Source organism: Nothobranchius furzeri, chromosome 14 (assembly GCF_043380555.1).
Source record: "Nothobranchius furzeri strain GRZ-AD chromosome 14, NfurGRZ-RIMD1, whole genome shotgun sequence".
In the NCBI taxonomy this organism is placed as follows: Eukaryota; Metazoa; Chordata; class Actinopteri; order Cyprinodontiformes; family Nothobranchiidae; genus Nothobranchius; species Nothobranchius furzeri.
This window is the reverse complement of record NC_091754.1, coordinates 11995374-12016255: the sequence shown is the minus strand read 5'-3', so window position 1 is coordinate 12016255 and position 20882 is coordinate 11995374. Positions and strand designations below refer to the sequence as shown.

At 41.8% G+C, this 20882-nt stretch overlaps 1 protein-coding gene across 2 annotated transcripts in view; it reads right to left on the bottom strand.

Moving 5' to 3' along the window:
* Nucleotides 1-20882, bottom strand: part of thsd7ba (thrombospondin, type I, domain containing 7Ba) — a 244015-nt gene that overhangs the window by 126836 nt on the left and 96297 nt on the right. For both annotated transcript variants that reach the window (XM_015966811.3, XM_054747116.2), the window contains exons 4-7: nucleotides 11529-12390; nucleotides 8656-8904; nucleotides 7775-7944; nucleotides 4332-4490 (exon numbers count right to left, since the gene is read on the bottom strand). In XM_015966811.3, the coding sequence (XP_015822297.1) occupies nucleotides 4332-4490; nucleotides 7775-7944; nucleotides 8656-8904; nucleotides 11529-12390 (1440 nt within the window). The remainder of the gene's footprint in view (nucleotides 1-4331; nucleotides 4491-7774; nucleotides 7945-8655; nucleotides 8905-11528; nucleotides 12391-20882) is intronic.

The window sequence follows — 20882 nt, the reverse complement described above, 5'->3', positions numbered from 1 at the left end:
CCATATTTCCAAAAAAAGAGTAGTGGTTTCAGGAGAAATGCAGATAAGTGCTCTGTAGGCTGACAGGACAAAGAGCCTTGGGAAAGCAGATAAGGGAGCTGAGAAAAAAAGCGTCTGTACTCCCTGAAGGCTGGAGAAGAATTGTCTTCGTGCTTCTGGATTTGTATGAGCTGGTTTGGACTTCCATACTTCAACTTGTTGCGTGATGCATTGGAAGAACTCTTTCAGTTAAAAGGACTTTGTATGACCAGCATGTCAACTTCCGGATCGGTTTCTTGCTCCATGAGCTTAACAATCCTATAAGTTGACAATGCATTGAGGGGTACAGCTTAAATCTGTGGATGTCACTGTTATTGGGTCTAGAATAGTCAAATCACCATCAGTTTAAGAAAACGGCATCACCATTGGCATTTTCTGCACGGTTTTTGTTTTGTAGCCTAAAAAATGTTATGTTTTTGCTTCTACACTTGCAGTCAATGCCGTTTACTTCACAAAAAATATATAGTTATGAAAATAAAGATTTTCTGCAGATATATTCTTGAAATGATCATAGTTGTGAGTGGAAGAACCTGTTCTCCCTTTGAGTCTGTCCAGAGGGCAAAGTATTTGCATCACATCTGTAGTTTGTGTGTTTTAGCGCCGCCACCTTCCTCCCCTTCTTGTATCATAAACCACAAAAAGAGCCTTTGTTAAATATGGATGAACAAAACATTGATTGTTGGTGCTTGAAGAATGGCAGATGGATCATAAAGACGGCAGGAGCAATAAAACGCTCCAGAGCGTTCAGCAAATTATCGAATGACACGAACATTTTGTCTCGGTCATTATCACTACAGCGCCTACCTAGTCAACCACATTACCTTATTGTCCCATATTTTTATTCATAATCCCCACTTCACTGTATTGATTCCCCAAAGATGGATTGGTCATGAAATATTCATTTTTCCATAAAAAGGTCTTTACTGATTGAACACGTTCAGATCGATCATTTGAATTGACTGCCGAGTCTGTCCGTTTCCCTAAAGACAGCGGTGTTCTTGCTCGTAGAAAGCTGGTGGATAAAAGTGTCTGAGCTACTGCAGTCCCCCTTGTGACAGCTTTTCTTTGAGCCGCACTGCTTTAATCTCAGTTCTGACACTGGTCACTGATGTACCGGTCCCACATTCCTTTGCCCCACAGGCAGCACTATTTAACCAAAGGATCCCCACTCTGCAAATTACATCCCCTTACCATGTGCTGCAGTGGAGCACCGGTTCAGGAGTGTGATCCGACTGATGCTGCCTCAGTGCGCTCTTGAAGAGCAAAGACACGGCGGATCGATAGCAGCATCGCCAAGAGCACTTACTGTTGCTCGTATCCAAGCCACAAAAACAATTTGGCTGGCCATGCCCTTGTGGATATTAATAATTAAAAGGTTTCTTTGCCACACTGGGTTTATTTTAAGCGAACAAGGGCCATGCAGCAATTTTTAGCTTTTCAGGAATACACCTTCCCTCGAGCTGTGTAAGCCCTGGTAGGGGCCCCTGCTAAAAAATCCATCCAGTAACCTCCCATGTTCAATTGATTTCCCAGTATAGCTGCAAATGTGATAGGCCACGATAGCATAAAAAGACGAGGAGCCACAGGGAGGTAATCTAAATGTGTAATTTTCCACAGAGCAAAGCTGGTCGACTCTTACACCTGAAACCCGGGGATCTGAAGGGACTTTCAGTTCGACGGATCACAGTTTATTCTGATGCGGTGAAACATAAAAGCCATTCAATCAGAGGGAGAAATCCTCTGAAGCTCAAGGGCTACAAGCAAACGAGTTGGTTCATAACAATACTCCACCGCTCAATATCTGTAGAGCGCATCTCAGGCAGCACTGCTCCCTGTGAGTGATTCTGTATTGCTTTCATTCTCTGTCTGCCGCGTGCTCCCAGTCTTTACAAACACCATTAAAAGATAGCTTCCCACCAGAGCAGCTAAACAGCAGATGCTTTGTTTTTTGTATTTGGTTGTTTTTTTTATTCCTTGAAACACATAAATGACACAGTCCATGAGAGGAGCTGGCTCATCTGATACAGACCCACTGTTTGACCTAAACAATCCACACTCCAGTCACTCCCCGGGGTACTTTCATGCTCACATTTACTCACTGCAGAGACGCGGTCATTGTGGCCTTTTAGCACAGCCCTAACACACTAACAGCTCTGCTGCAAATGTTCCGCACACAATGCATGCCCTTCTTCCAGCGCCTATTGCGTTTTGCACACCAATACACAGAACTCATCTTATCTTCTCTTCTGGGCGAATTTAGGAGCTTCATTTCATGTCTGCGCCTTCCCCTTCCAAACATCTGCTCTGGTCGACTCATCTGGTTAAATAAAGAAATAAAATAAAATAGTTCTTCATCCTTTGTTTAACACGTGCGTCCACCTATTGCTTAAATCAGTTTTAGCATTCTAACCAAGAGGCTACTGCGTTCTGCTCCGACAGAAATGGCCAGTCCTGCCAACGTTGTCCGTCGTAGCCTCCGACAGACAGAACACCTCTCTGTCTGACAGGTTCAGCATTGCTAAAACACTCTAAAATCTTTCACTGAGTCCATGAATGTGCAAAAGCTTTCAGGTTTCGGAGGTCCCTTGCTGATGATACTGGAAGTATTTAGCTTCACATTTCTTTCATTGATTTTACAAATGCAATAAATTCACATAAGATTCCAACTGTTGTAGTCAATATGCTGGATTTACACTTTCGATTAAAACTAAACAAAAAAAATGTTGATGGTGATTTTAAACACTTGTCTGAAACGTGGCTCTCAGAAAGCATTATTGTACTAAAAAATACATAATATACAGGCATGTAATTTGCTGCCAAATCTAATTTGGTTGTGAACCATAGTTTAAATGGCTAGATGTTTTCATAGCACCGCTGTTCGACCTCTCGTTATTTATTGTCAAGGACATATAACAGAGATCGGGGGAAAGAATAAAAAGACATCCTCCTAAACAAATGTGCCAATGAGTTGCTTACTACCAAGTTCATCAACAAGTTGAGTTATGTTTAACATAAATAATATTTGGCACATACTGGTGGAAATAATCAGAGGTTAAATATCACAGAGGATTAGAAGGAAAGTAGATGCAGGTGTGCTAATTAGAACCAGGGTAGCAGGTGGCGAGCGGCCAACTGGGGACAAGGCAGAAAATACCGGGAGATCTCTGATGGATGAAGACGACTGACAATAGAGAAAACTGAAATCAAAGTTCAATACAAAAAGTAAGTTCATGAAATGAAACCACTTGACTAAGTTGTGTAGGTAGCAGGGTCATCACCCGGAGAGATTCAGAAGTTTTTATCTTTATTTGAGCTGTTTGGCTCCATGTTCTGAATCCAAAGTCTCCATCCAGCATTCAGGCTTGGAAACCAATATTTCTGAGCAAAATATCTTCCACGTGATTTTTTCTTTGACTAGACGTTAGCGCATAATCACAGTGAACCTGCATGTTGGAAATTGGAAAAAAGACCACAAACGGGCATTCATTTAAAATGACAAAGTACTTTCCATAACACCGGTCTTAATTAAACAGCACATAAAGCAACGACGTCTGCAATTTAAAAAAAAACCTGCAAGGCTGCAGATGTAACTCAGCAGTAATCAGCAAACATACATTTTCCTATAATAAAAACTAGTAGTGTGTGAATCTCTTTATTATTGTGTTATTTCACCCAGATCTACCTAAAGTATTCTTTAGCCGGATTAAACTTTAAACATTCATGACCTTGTTGAACTTTCATTCTGCTCACTACTTTGAAATAAGCACTTTTTAGGCATCGATCACATGTGCATTCTGTTCACAAAACCCAAACAATGCTTAACTCATTCACTGCCAATGACGACTAAAGTCGTCATTTGCATTTTTTTTACTGTGTGGGTGTCGAAACGAGCCCCTGCGCCGAGAGAACAAACATCCCAGCTCTGAAGCCGATTTTCATCCGCATACGTTACACGTCACATGATCAGGAAGCAGAACATATATATGTTAAGAGATCGTTTTGGGCCGTTCCTGTAAAAAAAAGTGAGGCGCGAACCGGAAAAGCGTCTGCCGATCACAATTCAACAACGGATTATGAAAGAACGGATAACGCTCGAAACACGCGGCTTCTTCCTGATGTAAGAGGTGAGTCTCCTCTTTGTTTTGGTAGTTTTGGCATCGACATCATGCTAGCGCGCAACGTTCTGTCACTCTTAAAAAAACAGTAAAAACGGTGAGAAACGCTGGCAGCGAATGAGCTAAAAAGCCATTAAACGGTGACATTTTCAACAAGTCCACTTTACTTCAACACACCTTTCTTGCCTTGAGGGTCTTTGCAGTCCTCATGTAGACAGGCACTCCAGGCTGACCACTGTGAGAGCAAGCCTGGTTGCTGGCAGGGAATGGTGCAGTTCTGAACGGCCAAGGGAGGCTCATCCCCATCACACAGCTGGGCGTTCACAGGCCTGGACACTGAGCAATAAAAAGAAGAAATGGTCATGGAACACACATGTAGCCGTACATGTGAAGGGTCTCAAATATTGGGGTTTGTGCTTGTGACCGAGTTTGTGCACGGAGACTCGAGAAGACCAAGGAGCCTCGCCTCAGGTTGAAAAACACATGGTAACACGATATGTGGTGAGAGGTTTAACAAAGCTCATTTGGAGGACTAATGAGTGAGGGGAGCAGAGGGAAAAGCTCGTCTAATGACAGGAAATTTTAAACTGAGCAGAATTACCAGCAACGGAAATTACTGCATCTAAACAGGGAGATATTAAACCACAACAGAATGTAATCAATTTGCTGCTAAGCGTGACTGACATCGTGTGAAGATCACCGACAGCTCCGTCGCTTTTAAAGGTTTCCTCACAGAATAAAAAATTAGTACGTTTTTTCCCCGTTTGCAAGAGCTTCAATCTAATATTCCATTTTGATGCACCTCCGCACATCATTGAGAGGCAAATTTCCATTTAAATGAGAGCCCACAGAAAAAAGACCAAATGTCCGGCGAGCATTTTGTCATCTTTACCCAGGGTAATTTACACGGTGCTTGATCTCCTTCGTCACAATCAGGTGCTTGTTTAAATACAGTGATAAAGTGAAGTGGGGATCTTTCCGCTCTGTTTCATAAATGGTGTTTATCTGGAATTGAGTTGTGTTACCGAAGTAGAGACCCAACACGAGTGTGCTGTGCTTCACACCAGCTGACAAACGCTACATTACTGATGTTTGTCCCTCACACCGTTAAAAACGCCGCCTTCATTCAGATTCTCCACAGAAAACCAACAAAATGCGCATTTCTCTGAACATGCCTGTCAAGTTAAAGGGTCTTCCCATGAATGCTGCACATCAACAGCAAAACAAAGCTACTCAAGTACTATAGACAAAAATGGATGGAGGCTAAATAAACATGCTTTTATTTGGCAAATTACTGCATTCATTATGCAGGAGGAGTGAAATCTGCAAAACAATAGAGAATTTATTAGTTGACAGTCATTAAAAGTGCCCACTTGTGCTTAATTAAAGTGATAAATGATTAATACTTAGCAGGCCTGTGCCCATCCCTGTATTTTTACTCCTAATTTATGGTAATTTATAACGTTAGGTTGGAAATTGAATCCAATTTAATTCAAGAATTTCTTATTTAGGGCAAATTTGAGTTCACTGGACCTGTCTTGTGATGTGTTGAGTCCTATTAAAGGTATATTAGGCAGTTGTGCTTGCTTTTAGCACCCCCTAGTGTCTGTTATTAATTATCTGTGGTCAAAGCAAAAGTGAAACTCATCTCCTCGCTGTGCGTTTGTCTTTTTAAACCCTTAATCTAACAGCTGAAACGTCTCCTCAGCCTTCATTAGTTTCTAGAGGAGTGATCCATCACTAAATCAAACAAATCAGATGTGTTCACGATCTACAACATGCAGGAAATGAGCTGGAAGCAGACTCCAGGTCCACCGTGTCAGCTTTAGTCCACTCCACAGCATCCTCCACCAGCATGGAGCAGCCCGGCAACTCTGAAGTTGCAAATGCGATATTCTGGCAACAGGGGGCGGTGGAGGTCTGAGTGGCATTTCATTAACCTTCATTAAGGGTCATTTAAGCACGTACTGGCTCAAGAAAATGATTTAAAAATATGAAAAATTTGCTAAGTGTCCCACTAAAGCCTGGTTTATGCTTCTCCGTCTGTGTCAGTGCGGAGACACGCAACGTCCTTGCGTAGGGCTCCGGCAGGCACGCAAGTACGTACGGAGTCGAGCCCACTTTTTTAAACATCCGTCGAACGAGACGGAGAAGGCAAGCTTGTGATTGGTCAGGACGCCGCTGTTGTTTACAGCGCCGCCATTGGAAAGAGAGCCGAGGATAACTAGCGGCAGACACGGAGAAGCTTGAAGAATACCTCGTGAAAAAACTCTAAAAATATGAACGTTTAATTCTCTCGTGACTGGAGGAGTGAAAAGATGCGCAGCAAGCGTTTTATTTGTGGACGGAAATGACAGGAAACGTGGGTTTAGAGGTGGGGAGCGCATGAAGAGGTGGGAGAATGAGAGACAAATATGTCCGTGTTAAAAGTCTCTTATATACACAAAAAACAATATAAACAAACTATCATGGACCGATACATGACAGGATACCCCAGAACAGCGCTACGCCCTCTGTTGTCCTGCCGGGCAATTGCTTTGCAACACTCTCCAGGAGACGGAGAAGTATGAGAGCAAAACGTTTCGGTCAATCCGTGCGTGTCTGTCCCTTGCGGAGCTGACGGAGAAGCATGAACCAGGCTTTACACTTGCACATCAGAAAACTTATTTATTATTCTAAATAGACTGGTGTTGTTTTTAATGCATGTGAACGTGTTAGTCTTGCTTAAGGCGAAGCACCCAGGTTATGCTACAAGAAACCAACTTCATCTTCATGTAAATGGCTCAGTCGAGCCGATACCATTTACTTCTAGAAGAGACGAAACCACGGAAGTGGTCTTCTGATAATATCATCGCCACAAATTAACACACGTAACACACGTAACACACGTAACACCATCAAACAGTACAGTGCTGCAGCGTTGTCCATTCCTACAGACATTGTGCATAACTTTGTCTGCTTCACTCCCGCCAGCGTTTGTTTACTATTTGTGTTGCTAAAAGTAACACAAATTGGAGGAATACTAGGTAGAATACCAACACAAAAAGGTGCATGTCGCCACCTACTGTAGTGGAGTGGAACAGACTTCATTTGAGAGATCGGTTTACTAACAGACATCTAAACTAGGATAAAGGTTCCCATTTTATTACTTTTGATCATATTAGATGTAAATGCATTACTCTCACCATCTTTAATGTACAGTGTAAGAAGTCCATTTTAATGTTGGCTTTTACTTGCCAACACAACTGTGTTTTATCTGAAACTAACGTTTCTAACAGTTTGTTTTAGATTTTGACAGGAGAAGGGCAACACTGAACATCATTAGAGATAAAACTGGTACCCAGTTGTTCAAAGATTTTGCCGAAACACATTGCAGATCACTAAACCACACGATGAATAAGCTGATGATATTGCTTGTGTGCACTTTGAACATGCGTTTGCTGCTGCTACTCAGAGGGTTCGTTTTTATCTGTGTAGCCAGCATAACGGGAACATTTACTTTGATAACATAAAATGCAAGTTTGCTTCACTTTTATATATAATTTATATTTTTATTCATAATGCGCTACCTTCCAGTAAGCCCTGGCTCAACCTCGCCGAAGGTGTTCCTTTATTCTTACCTTCCTTCCTGTGATGTGGTGCTGAATCATCAGGAACTTGAGCACAGTAGGTCTTCCTTGTCTGGATCCCTCCTCCACACAGAATACTGACATTAATTTGCCTCCGGTCCTGCTGGCTCAGTAAAGGTAGGATGCGGCATTCACCCCATTCTGTGGCTCTCCACATGTACCTGACAAAACACGCAAGGCATGCGACGATATTTGAAACATAAATAAGGAGAAACCTGCAGGGAAAAGGGAGTGAGGGTCACTGTGTCATATGTTTTGTGGGGTTCACAACAGAAATGTGTTTGTGGACTTTCAAAACCACCACTGAGATCCATCAGGAAGCAAAGAAATAAAACAGGATCAACTTAAAGAGGATGAGCCACCAGGTCACACCCTTGTGTGACAATTACTAGCAACAAGTCTCACAAAGCGTGAGACAAATTAGCGTGTGCAATCTCTGGCAAGAGCTGGCTTTGTCGTAGTGTGGATCAGGAGGAGTGTGGAATGATTATTTTGATTTCAGGACTTCTAAATAAATGTTTGGTTTCATCTATGAAAAATGCAGCCTTGCAGAACGCAGTAATATTTGAGGAGAGTACCAGAACAACAGCCCCCAGTAATCTATCAAATGCTTAATTTCCGTAATGAGTTTTCCCTAATCATGTAAATCCTCCGCTCCCGGGCACTCCATGTGAATTTAAAACGAAAATAAAAAAATAAAGTCAAGCAGCAGGAAATGTAATTCTCTCCTGACTACTTTGTTCTGTGCAAGTTTTAATAGCTAAAGTCTGGCCTGTCGACCACATTAAAGCAACCGGAGTTTGGTCGGGTTACACACAAACAGACTTGTTTTGTCTTGGCTTCAAAATGAGTTTAATAATCGGACACATTACCTGGGGCACTTTGGAAGCAAATCCCCGATGATGTTACAAGCTTCCTTTTCCTCAAGGACTGGACACGGCGTCCCATCACCACGTGGGATCTGTGTCATGACCCGTAACCGGAGGCGGTAACCGGGGGACAGATCGTTGGACCGGCAGGTTTTAGAGCAGGAACCCCACGATGACCAATCGGATGTCTGACAGTCTTGGGGCATCAAACATGCCTGGTAGGTCAGAGGGGAGGTGTCCTTTGTGCATAGACTAAAGACGAAGAAGACTTCATTACCACATCTGACACTTTACATCAAAACATGACACTACCATAAGTCCTGTTGGATTCAAAAATGAAGATAATGACTTACGTTGATCTCATTTGTAATCATAACGTGCACGCTCGTGCACAAGCATAGATTTAGCATCTCACATTCGCACAGCTTTGCTGCCTCCTTGCAACAGGTCTGCTGGGTATAATGAACTTTAATTATAGTACTGGTCCCAGATGTAGTTGGGATTTAAATGGATTAGTGGACAGATTTCATTAGGTAACCTACTAACTTCTGATTATGTTGGATTCCATGCAGCACAAATGAACTTTGTTGCTTCCACCTCTGCATGATAAATCCTAAGTGACTACACGTCCTCCAGTACAAAGAAGACAATACAATTAATGGCTTTATTACAAATAGGTCATAGATTTTGTGGTAAAATCAATCATTTTAAATGTACACATTTTACCTATAATTAAGCCGTAATGCGTTGTATCTAGTAAAATATACTTACATACTGAAGCAAATAAGACACTAAACTCTTCAGTGTATTTCCTGCTGTACTAAAAATGACCGACTGTAAAAGCAGTGAGACAAAAAAAGCCAAGATGTCATTGAACAGAAGTGTTTTAAGAGCTGATCTCAGTGGCTGTTAGTCTGATATTGATTTTAACAGCAACATAATGGTGTCACTTCAAAACAAAAAGATGGTATTTAGTGGCATTTAGACAATAGGCCATATTATAGATGCAATGATTTTCCCCTCTTACCAACAAAGAAGCTCATATTGTTCCTTCCTCAAGTGTGTGTGAGTGTGTATGTGTGTATATGTCCCTGCATTGTGTTTGAACATGTGCAGCAAAATCCATTCTTATCAAATCCAAATACCAGGGTCAGCTCAAAAAGCAGCGACTGAGGGGAGCACCACTTAACATTTAACACGATAATACCTCACCTCGCTGCCAACACGCTAGTGGAAAACCAGCTCTCATATAATCTAGTTATAATTGAATAAATAAGCACCGTCGATGGAAAGCATTTTAGTTGAATGAGAACACCTCCACTTGAGCAAAGTGCCCCATCGGGGGCCATAAGTTAGGATGTGCCTTGACCGCCCGCGTTCCTCACATATCAGAAACAAAACAAATGAATGCACAAATAAATAAAGGCATCGAGCTTGTTTAGCCCCACATACTTCCACATGCAGTTTTACGTCCGAGATCATGAGTGAATGAGTGGGACAGACTTCTCTTGTCCGTATGCACACATTTTCTGCTGTACTATACAGTACTTACTGACATATTTGAGACCGCATAACAAAGAACTCATTTAAAAAAGGACATTTTGACGGATGAACTAGAATTAACTTATTTAAATAAGCACAGAAGTTGAAATCTTCATTGCCTTGGTAGAAAAGTAGAAGATTCTTTATAACCCCCCCACTTCCCTATTGGGCGACCCGCGAGAAATGTTGACCATTGAGCAGGATTGATGGTTTATCCCTTGAGGTCCACGTGGCAGGGGTGAGGTGGTGCTCACTCCTCACCCCTGCCACATGTACCTCAAGGGATTAACCATCAGCCCTGCTCAATGGTCAGCTGTCCTTGCGGGGTCACCCACTAGGACAGTGGGAGGGTTAAATATCACATACTGTAAATTATACATATAAATGGACACATTTGGCTCATTTCATATAATCAAACAACAGCTTCTCTGTACCAGTGGTTCCCAGAGTTTGGGTCGGGACCCCACTGTGGGTCACCAAGACTGCACAGGAGGTCTTGACCTAATTTCCACAGTTAGAAATAAAATTGGAAAGCAATTGTTGAAGCTACATCCCTAGCAAAATGGAACAAATTATCATAAATGTACAAAAGTGAAGATTTACAATCTAGGAACCCGTGAGGTTGCAGAGTCTGCAGCGAGCCAACGCTGCAGCGTCAGCATTTACAGTTCAACACTGGCAGGCAAAAAGCTCCAGTTTAAACAACTGAAGCCAGTAAACAGGAGCGACCCAGAAGTTTTTGAAGCCACGGCATCTTTTTGTTTTAGTCTAATTTCTTGTGAAGCAGACTAGAGACTAACATTGAGTTAACAATGCTAACTGTGAATTAGAAGAAAATAATCAGCTATAAAAATATCTCAAGCTACTTTTTCAATCACCAAAACTCGATACTACGGTTTATGTGTGACGTGAATAATGAGTCAATCATAGCGTTTTACTTTGTTTAATGAGTCGTTCAGAACTATAACAGCAAGACGTCAAACAATACTTCCTCTATAGCCGGAGATATATTATCGTAATAACTGTACTAGGTGCTCCCTACCATAAAACACCCATCAGTGCTAACACCAACTATACCAATGCATTTGTCTACTGATCATCTTACTTTCTATGAATTGTCTTTGCTTGTCATCTAGAAATTCTGGTGCTGATCCGTAACTGACAACAGCCACGAAACTCACGGAACGGCAGTGAGAAAGTATCTTTTTGCTTTGAATAATGGGCTGCAGTGCACAAATTTGACCACAGGATGTGAATGTCAGTTCATTCTTACATATGGCACCTTTAAGAACTATTGCTATAAAAAATAGTACATATAATATAGTACTTCTTACCTCAGCATGACGTTTTTGCCGTCACCTCTTGCACAGCGAACTTGTCGTGTCTGATATCCCACCTCCTGCTCCCATGACATGGGGTACTTGATGTGCACGTGAGTATGGTGGTGGTGATGGTGATGAGAGGGGTGATGGTGAGAAGCCAGCATGTAGAAGTTTATAGTGTTGTTCTCATTGGAATTTGTACTAAAGTCCACCGTGGTCCTTCCATTTAACAGGGTGTCTTTTTGATGGGGTAGTCGGCACTTACTCCAGGCCCCCACTTTAAGGCTGTACTGGTGCTCACCCTCTGCAACTGGGCATTCATTAGAGTTCGAACAAGTTCTGGTCTCAGTTAGGTTTGGGCAATCCGCCCCTCCATACATTGGTGGGGCCAGGATGTGTCTAGTCCGATGCTGCAGACCAGCGCCACATGTTTTGCTGCAACTCGACCAGGAAGTGAAGTCTGAAACCACACAGTCCTGGGGGCATGGGATCAGGCACGCCTGCTCCATGGGGGGCTTCTGGGAAAAGAACTCACATATCCTCGAGCTGACTGAGCTTCGATTCGAAGTGCGCACACAGTGGATGTGGCGCCTCTGAATGCCGTGCTGTGCTGTAATGCACTCTGTTGTCCTCAGCTTGAGCTCATTGGAGAAAAAAGGAACAAGCACGCAGCCCCCCCATTCAGAAACCTCCCATTCAAATAGATCTTGGTGCCAGTCGCAGACCTTAAAGCACTGCCTCTTGCTTTCTGGCTTGTCCATGTGCTGGCAGTGCGAGTGATGGGTAGTCCAGCCCTCCATGTGGACGCACCACAGTGTTCTGGTTTGAACTCCATCGGAACCACACTCTTCTCCGATGCATTGACTCCACTGGCCTGGAACAAGGAGACACACAGATGGGGTATTTTCATTAAACACGGGTGCCTTAAAGAAAATAAAGGGGGGGAAAAAAGGGTTTAAATTGCAGCTATCTGGAAGCTTGCAATCAAGCACAATTCAAGGCCATTCACTTAACCTCTGTGATTGCTTTATTCATGAACTGAGGAAAGAAAGAACAAAGGAACACACGGTAATCAAACCACTGGCCGGACATCAATATAAAAAACACAGGGTCGTTTTCTTGCATACAAGGACTTGATTTATTTGATCAGTATTTTCAGCTGTCAGAGCTACCCAGTAATCTGTCACTCAAGAAATATTGTGACTTACGCTAAATATTGACCAAGAATTCCATTATTTCCCTTGCAAATCAAATACATTTTAGTCTTTTGATGCTTGAATCACAGTTTAAATCTAAATGTGTGTTTCTTGACACCTGAGTGCTGAGATACAAGATTGTTGCAAAGCAGTGTTGATGCGTTTCAGTACTCCTCTGCAGTAAGAGGGTCATTAAGTATTAATAGTACTTGTTGCAAGAAAACAATGCCAAATCCAAAGTAAAGCAATATTTTCTAAGAACTTGCATTAGTCTATAGAGGTGTTGCCTTGTGAGCTAACAGAACGTACAGGATGTCCATCCAAAACAACCACAACATGAATATTAACTTTTCAGATTATTCAAATTCTGAAATAACTGCTGACTTCTATTTGGAAAAGAAGATCCGGCTGAGAAAGATTTATTTAAGTACCAGGATGTGGATACACAACATCAGGCATCTGCTCGGTCAGCCTGACACAAGACAGATGACACTTATTATAAACTCTGATAGAAACAGATGTAAGAGTTTGAAAGCTCATCTCTCAGTCATGACTGAACATTGGTCCTTGGTACAAGGATACATAAATCGACATTCCTGCAGCATGAAACAGGTAACAGACAGCAACACAAAAAACTCTAGGACTTTCTTAAGTTATAATAGTTTTATGGTCAATACCTAACAAGCTTGTGGAGGTTTTTGGCACTAAATCTCTCTCACATAAATTGGTTTCAGCAGTTTTATTCTTCACTGTCTTCCAGAATTAACCGTTTCAGGGCTCTGTCGCTTTAAGAAAACAAACTGGAGCTGGCCACGCCCACCCAGTCCCTCGCTGAGGCTGCTATAAGATGAGAAGCTCTGATATCTGGTAGGAGCTTAGAGTAGAGCCGCAGCTTGTCCAGCAGCTCTCTCTCGCTGAGGTGGTTCCAGTCTAATTTCCCTGTTTGTGACATCACAGACGGGGATGTTTTGGGACGGCTTGTTTTAGGCAGATGATTCCTTAAACCAAACACTGAAAGAAAGCTGATGGACGGTTTAATTTTACATTAGAAGTTGATAGGTAATTAATTTTATCCCATATTACCTTAAAGGACGACACACCCGGAGAGAGAGAGTAAATCTTGATTATTTATAATGTCCATGTGCGCAAATCAACATGCGAGAAGCTGGACTCAACCAACCAGCCCCCACTCTGCTCCAGCCTCAAAGCCTTCACCTCACCAGCTCTGCATACCCGCATTCTCCATCAGGGGACCAGAATGTTAGGTAATATTTAATCTCCATAACCCTGGACCCTGAAATAAACACACATGACAACAAGGAAGGCATTTTACCCTGAGTCCCCAAAATATGGAGAGTTAACGCAGAGAAACCTCCTCCGAGGCTTCCCCACGTCACTCCCGTGTGCTCCCAGTTCGTCAGGGGCTTTATTCACAATGGATGGAGGAGAAGGCGGGCCTTCTCAGGTTACAGAGGTACAGAGGTTTCTTACAATCAACATCCTTGCTCAACCTTTCATGAACAGCCACAGTAGTTGGCAAACACAGAGATTCATGATGTGTTAATAACACAAAATGGGCATCTTTTAGGCCTCAAAAAGGTACAATTATAAAAATACCCAACAGAAGTCTTCATAGAGGCAGTAATGACCCACGTGAAAGCACAAAAGAACGCAACAGGTGGGTTTTGAATAGTAAGTTCCCTTTAATGCAGGGGTGGGCAATCCTGGTCCTCAGAGGTTGCTATCCAACAGGATTTAGTTGTTTACCTGTTCCAACACACCTGATTCCTGAATCAATCACCTGTTCAGCAGCTCATCAGGCTCTGCAACAGTCTGTCAATCACCAGCAGATTTAAACCAGGTGTGTTTAAGCAGAGAAACCACTAAAACTTGCTGGATAGCAGCCCTCAAGGAGCAGGACACCCCCCCCCCCCCCCCCCCCCACACACACACACACACACCCACCCGCTTTAAGAGATGCGTTTCTACAGCAGAAAGTTCTAACTGAGCCTACAAGGTAAGCTCATCTTTCACTCTGGGATGCCTGCGCCCTATAAGTCTGTTATTCATCATCATTTAAGCATACTTCTCTGTTTTTGTGCTCTTGAATTTCCCCTGTAACACGAGGATTGTTTTCATTTGTGAATTTTACTTGTTTCGTTTGGAAGATTCAGCTCGTTTATGTGTGAACTGTTGAGTGGCAGCAGGATGGAAAATCAGCAAGTGGAAGAAAAGCTGCAGACGGAATATTGAGATAATAAAGCGATGCATAGTGATTAGCACAGCCCGCTTCGACCGTCTTGCTGTTGGCAGAAAAAACCCCTCAGCAACAGTTATTGCTGCAAAAAAAAAAGCTGCAGAAGTCATGAGTTGAATAATCCATTTGTTTATATATTATTCAGAGGATGCACAGAGTTGTCATTAAGTTAAGCTGCTGAACAACTTACAGAAATAACACGTTTGTATAGAGAGGTGAGACATGTGTCACATTGTGCAGCAGAATTAGACACATTGTTTATGCATGAAAAAAAAAAGTTCTCTCTTATGTGCACTATGCATTCGGATGGTAGCTTCTTTGTTAGGTGTTCCTCATCCATCTGGGCATTGATGTGGTGAAATAAAACTGCATTTGACAGCCACTACTTAGTCGCATCAGCTTTTTCTCCCATCCTGAGACAAGAGTCCAGGCGCTTAATTTCGCAGTGACAAGTAGAAATTGGGTCTGGTAGAGGAAAAGTGCTGACACTTTTCTTGGAAAAACTTCCATCATCTTTGAAACAGAGCTGATGATGTGCTACTTACATGAATTCAGGCTGACCACAATACTGTCAGAAACAAAAGAAAAAACAGGAAAATGTAGGCTTTTTCACAACCACAGCGCGGTTATGTGTGCATGAGGCAGAAAACATAAAGTACTTTTAACAAAGACATCACAAATATAAATATAAACATACTTTTAAAATTCAACAGGAAGAACTTCCTTGCAGTTTCTTTTATTTTCTCCCTTACAACCCTGTTTATGCTCATGTTGACAATCATGACTTCCTAGGTCACATTTATTGATTTCAATGTGCCCTCTAATCAGTAACTGAGCAGATAGAATTAACTAACGTCACAAAATAGACTCATTAGATTTTGATTCTATGGACTGCTTTGTAAAAAATAAAAACTCAGTGAAAGAAGCTACCAATTTAGCTGTGTGACCTTTTGTCCCTATCTTCAAAAGAAGCAAACAGGGCCTCTACATTAAAAACAGTAATGAGATCAATTTGCTGAGACGACCCTGTTATGTACGTCAGTCATGTTCATTTCTCGGCTAGTTATTTGTCAGTGTGCTGTGAAAAAAGATAATTTGATTCATTTCTTCTAATTGGAATTAAATTGGTGTAATAATGAGATCCTACTGCTTCCTAAATTGGTTTTGAATGACAACACACTGAAACTGTTGGGGGGGGGGGGGGGGCACCAGAGAAATGTGAGTTAACTCTTTATTTCCTGGAAGGCCACAAGCAAGACAAACAAAAGATATTTAACTGTTCATCATCACAACTTAATTTTTCTGTTTTGTTCATCTTATTTTGCACTGTTGTATAGTGGCGCCCCTAAAGGGTGGCCAGTAGGGGCCATGGCCACCCCTAGAAAACTATTGGCCACTCCACTGCCCCTCCAGCCCTTTCAAATTCATGTTACAAACCTTATTTCAATCTTCTCTCATAAAAATAAATACACTAAAGCCTAAATGTGTGAAAAAATCGACTCTTTGGTGCCACACATTTCAGAGAAGTACATCTACAGTAGCCCTCACACATCAAAAAGTCATTAATCACTTCCAGCTTTCAGTCAGGTCTGTTTTTATGTGTATTCTTTTCTAAATGGAAGGAGCAAAACTTCCCCAAACCAGCAAGGCTGCCATGGAGGGAACTGGTGGCATTTCCTACACGATGTTTTGAAGCAGAAGGAGAACTGCTAAAACTTCTCAAAGATCAACTTTTTCAACAGAGGAAGAAGAGAACGTCTGGGAGCAAGCAATGAAGCATTTTTTCTTGTATGTCCCTAAACAGATTCTTTATTTCAAGATGGCACATGACTGTAGAGGGTCAACTAGTTGAAAATGTAAAATGTCAGGCTAATAGGAATACTTGTAATAAATGTCGGTGAGTGATATTACTGAAAAAGTGCAGGTTTGTGAACAGATGCAGAATTAGATAGTAAACTATATTACACATTGGTGTTTTAAAGCCAATGAATACATTTATTTTAATAAAAATATTTAATTTTCGACACCAATGGCCATTTTCGACCAATGGTAAAGTCTTACTCAAACAAAAAAAAAAATACCGCTGGCCTACTCTGATATAGGTTTGTACTGCCCCCTATTGCCAGGGAAAATATACATTGCCATTTAAAAAAAATGTAAATGCCAATCATTTTTGGATGAAGCAGCAAATTAAACTGTCTTAAAATTCTAAAACAATGAAATTTGATTTAATTAGTTAAACATGTTTGAACTCTGGTCTTTTTTACAGGAATGTTTTTGTCTCCAATTTGTGGATGGATGTATTTGATGCAGATTGTTTCTTAAGAAAAAGAATGAAGGCGAGACGCACATGCTACAAGTAAACTCTTCCAGAGTAACCACAACGACCAGTTTGGTGTGCCACCTCAAAATTTTCACCACCACCACCACACCACCACACCACACCGCCACTGCTGTTACGGTATAATAACTCATGCACTGGAAACCCTTCAGCAGACCAAACTTCAAAACCAAATGAAGGAGGAAAGAGGAGGGCGTTTGCTTTTTCACTCAAAGTTCACACCCAGGAGGTCTCCACAAGGCCTCCGGACACAGTGAAGGGGAGAAGTTCTATTAATTAGATGAAATAATTAATAAATATCCGTCAACAACCTGCATTTTCTTTCATTTTAATATTATTGGTGTGTGTGTTTAGTTTAGAGTGCATGTTCAGAGCTTTGTAGTGTTGCAGTTTGTGTCTAAAAATCTCCAGATTCTAATATTTTTGATCTACTTGAAAAAAGATATAAACTTCTGAGAGAAGCTCTGATTTTGGTAGTACGACAGAACGGTTGGGTCAGGGTTATTCTTTTTGTCACGGTAAGCTGCGTGTTTGAAAGAAGACCGACGATGAAAAAGTGTTGATCAAAATAAAAGAACACTTGGAAAAACTGTGTCAAAAATATATTTGAATAGACCAACTGGAAAATAGCACAACAGAGAAAAGGATTTGAAATGCAGTTTTCTTGGAAATAGAAATGGTCAAAGACTCGAAATGGCCGAGGACAGCTGAGCGTGGACGAGTTAAAGAAGGATCTGTACCTGACTGAGCTCACGAGAACCTCGGAGGAGAAAGGTTATCACAAAAATATTCAAAACCATTTCACGATATGCAGCAGGGATCCCTACAAGGCCAGCGTCAGAAGGTTTTAGCTACTGGAATCCGTCAGCAGCTTAATAATCTCACAAATGACCGATTTCTATAATACACACCTTGAAAATGACACAATAAATCAGAGTAGAAGCTGTGGAGGAGATAACTGGTGGAATAACCAGAAGAAAAAATGTAGGTTGAAAATGAAGGTTAACGTTTAAATTTTGGAATTTGTTGCGTTAAAAATGGAGCAAGCAAATCTGCATGTTAAAATAGACCAAATAAACATTTCACCACACCATTGAACCAGCCAGTTTAGTAAAGGTTCAAACGCTTAGCATAAAAAGAACAATTGTTCTTTGTTTTTATCTTTTTTTGGTTGTGCTCCAGGTTAAAAGTGCAAACTGACAGTCTGTCTGAATATTCATCGCAGCACTTGAACAGAAAAGATGCGTTTCTGTTAGAGCGGCTAACTTTGACGGATCATACACAATGGAGCGGCAAAACTGCTCAATTAGCTTCAAATACTGATTATTGTTAGATCTAGTTTTAGAAAGTCTGACTGTGTGGAGAGTCTCCACTTCCAGTCAGCTCATGGGTCCACTGACCAAAACAATAATGAGAGTGTAAGTCAACGAAGTGATAAAAGTTATTAACTAAACAGGATCAGAAAATAACTTTTATCTTTCCATAGACTCTCATTCATATTTTAGACAGAAAGGGACCCATGGACCAGATGTAGACAGGCATCACAATGGCTCCCCATCAGAGATGGTTTTGAAAAGAGTTATTTTTCCTGGAAAAAGCTAGAAAAATGTCCTAAAAGTGAATTTGAAAATCGAGTGTTAATTTTTGACAGTTGGTGTCTCCTGTTCAAACCTTGTTCAGGACCAGTCCCCTCTCCTCAGCGCGACCACCTCCTTTCTAACTGTGCCAAATATGAGGGTGTGATTTATGGAGGAGTGATTTGGACTGTTTCTGCTCCCCGGGGAGCCAGCCAACACGAGCAGCGGTTCATCTCTCAAGCACTGAATAATCACTCTCTTGATCTGTCAGCGTCAGCATCTGCAGACGCCTCCGAAGGAACCTGTCGCCGACAGCTCCGTCGTCCCTGTTGCGCTCACTCGTCTGACTTGCACCTCGGGGTGGGGGCTCGGGCTCCCATGAGGGGGGTGGGGGGTGGGGGTGGGGGGGGGGTCTCCCTCTACATTCACTGTTCGGTTTTTATTCTGAGCACACTGCACCACAAAACAGGAAAAGACTGAATTAAGCTTGGCCACTGTAGCGTAACTAAACACAAATTTTCCTTTTTGGTGGTGTTCACCTGAGCCCTTAAGTTGGACAGATGATGGTAAAGCAGTGAAATAACAGCAAGCACCACGGAAAAAAGCTATCTCCTCTAAAACTAGTTGGATGGAGGCAGAGAAGATGCAAACAAAAGGACAATAAACTGTCAACAGCAGAGCTCTGGAGACAAAACTGCACTCAGCATGATTAAATCTCTTGCCTCTGATGCTTTTAATCAGATCTGATGAAAACATCACTGGTCAGAAGGTAATTTTTCAGTTTTTGCTGATTTTTGTGGACTTTAAAGGTGCATTATGTTAGCCTGGCAAGCCATCCTATATACTATGTGAATATATAGGCTGGCCACAGTCCACTGACAGCTCTCTGTCGTGGGGAGGTTGTCTTTCAAACTGTCTCCACATGCTTCTGGACAACAAACAATGTGACATACTCACCACTACAGATGCCAATAAATGAGGCAGTCTGCCATACTCTACCAAAGAAGATGCAAATACATTCTTTTTCTAAATATACATAAATACCTGTATCTGCTCTTGACTCAAAGTCTAAATATTTCAAAGTTGATGCCAAAGTCATTTCAAATGAGCCGTTGCCATCTTTGTTTTTTCAGTAACATCCAACCCACCAATAAAGTGTTTTGATTGGCCCACCAAACTAACAGAGCACTGCGATTGGACCGCTATGGATGCCAATCAATGGGGCAGTCCGCCATACATCGTGGAAGAAGCAGGGAAGATGACTAAAAAATATCACTTTTCTAACAGTTTCCAATGGAGCGATGTTAGACCGACATCAAAAGCAAAATTATTTTGCTTTGACAAATGACGGTCTATATCAGGGCTATGCAGTTCCGGCCCTAGAGGGCCGGTATCCAGCCTTTTGTGGTTTTAACTCTGCTTCAGCACACCTGATTTCAATCAGCGGGTGATTAACAGGCTTCTACGGAGCCTGATGAGCTGCTGCACAGGTAATTCAACCACTGAATCTAGCGTGTTGGACTAGAGAAACCACTAAAATGTGCAGGCTAGTGGCCCTCGAGGCCTGGAAGTGATTCGCCCTGGTCTAGATTCTAGGCTAGCATTATGAAAGAATGACATCCTGTGGTCAAATTTGGGTATTTAAGCCCATTTTCCAAACACACAAATTATTTTCTTACTACTGTTTATGGGGGTCATGGCTGTTGCCAGTTATGGCTCAGCGCCAGAAAATTCCAGATGACGAGTGAAGACAAGTCTTATACAGCAAATCAATAAGTAGATTAGATTTAAATGTAATAAAACGTTGTTGGTAATTGAAAAAGTAGCTTGCAATATTTTTAGAGCTAACTGTTTGCTTTTAATGGACTGTTTGCATTGTTAGCTCAATGTTCGCCGCTAGTCTTCTTTACCCGATATTGGCGTAAAACTAAAATATGCCATGGCTAGAACTTCTGGGTCGCTCTTGTTTACTGGCGTAGCGCTGGAGCTTTTTGC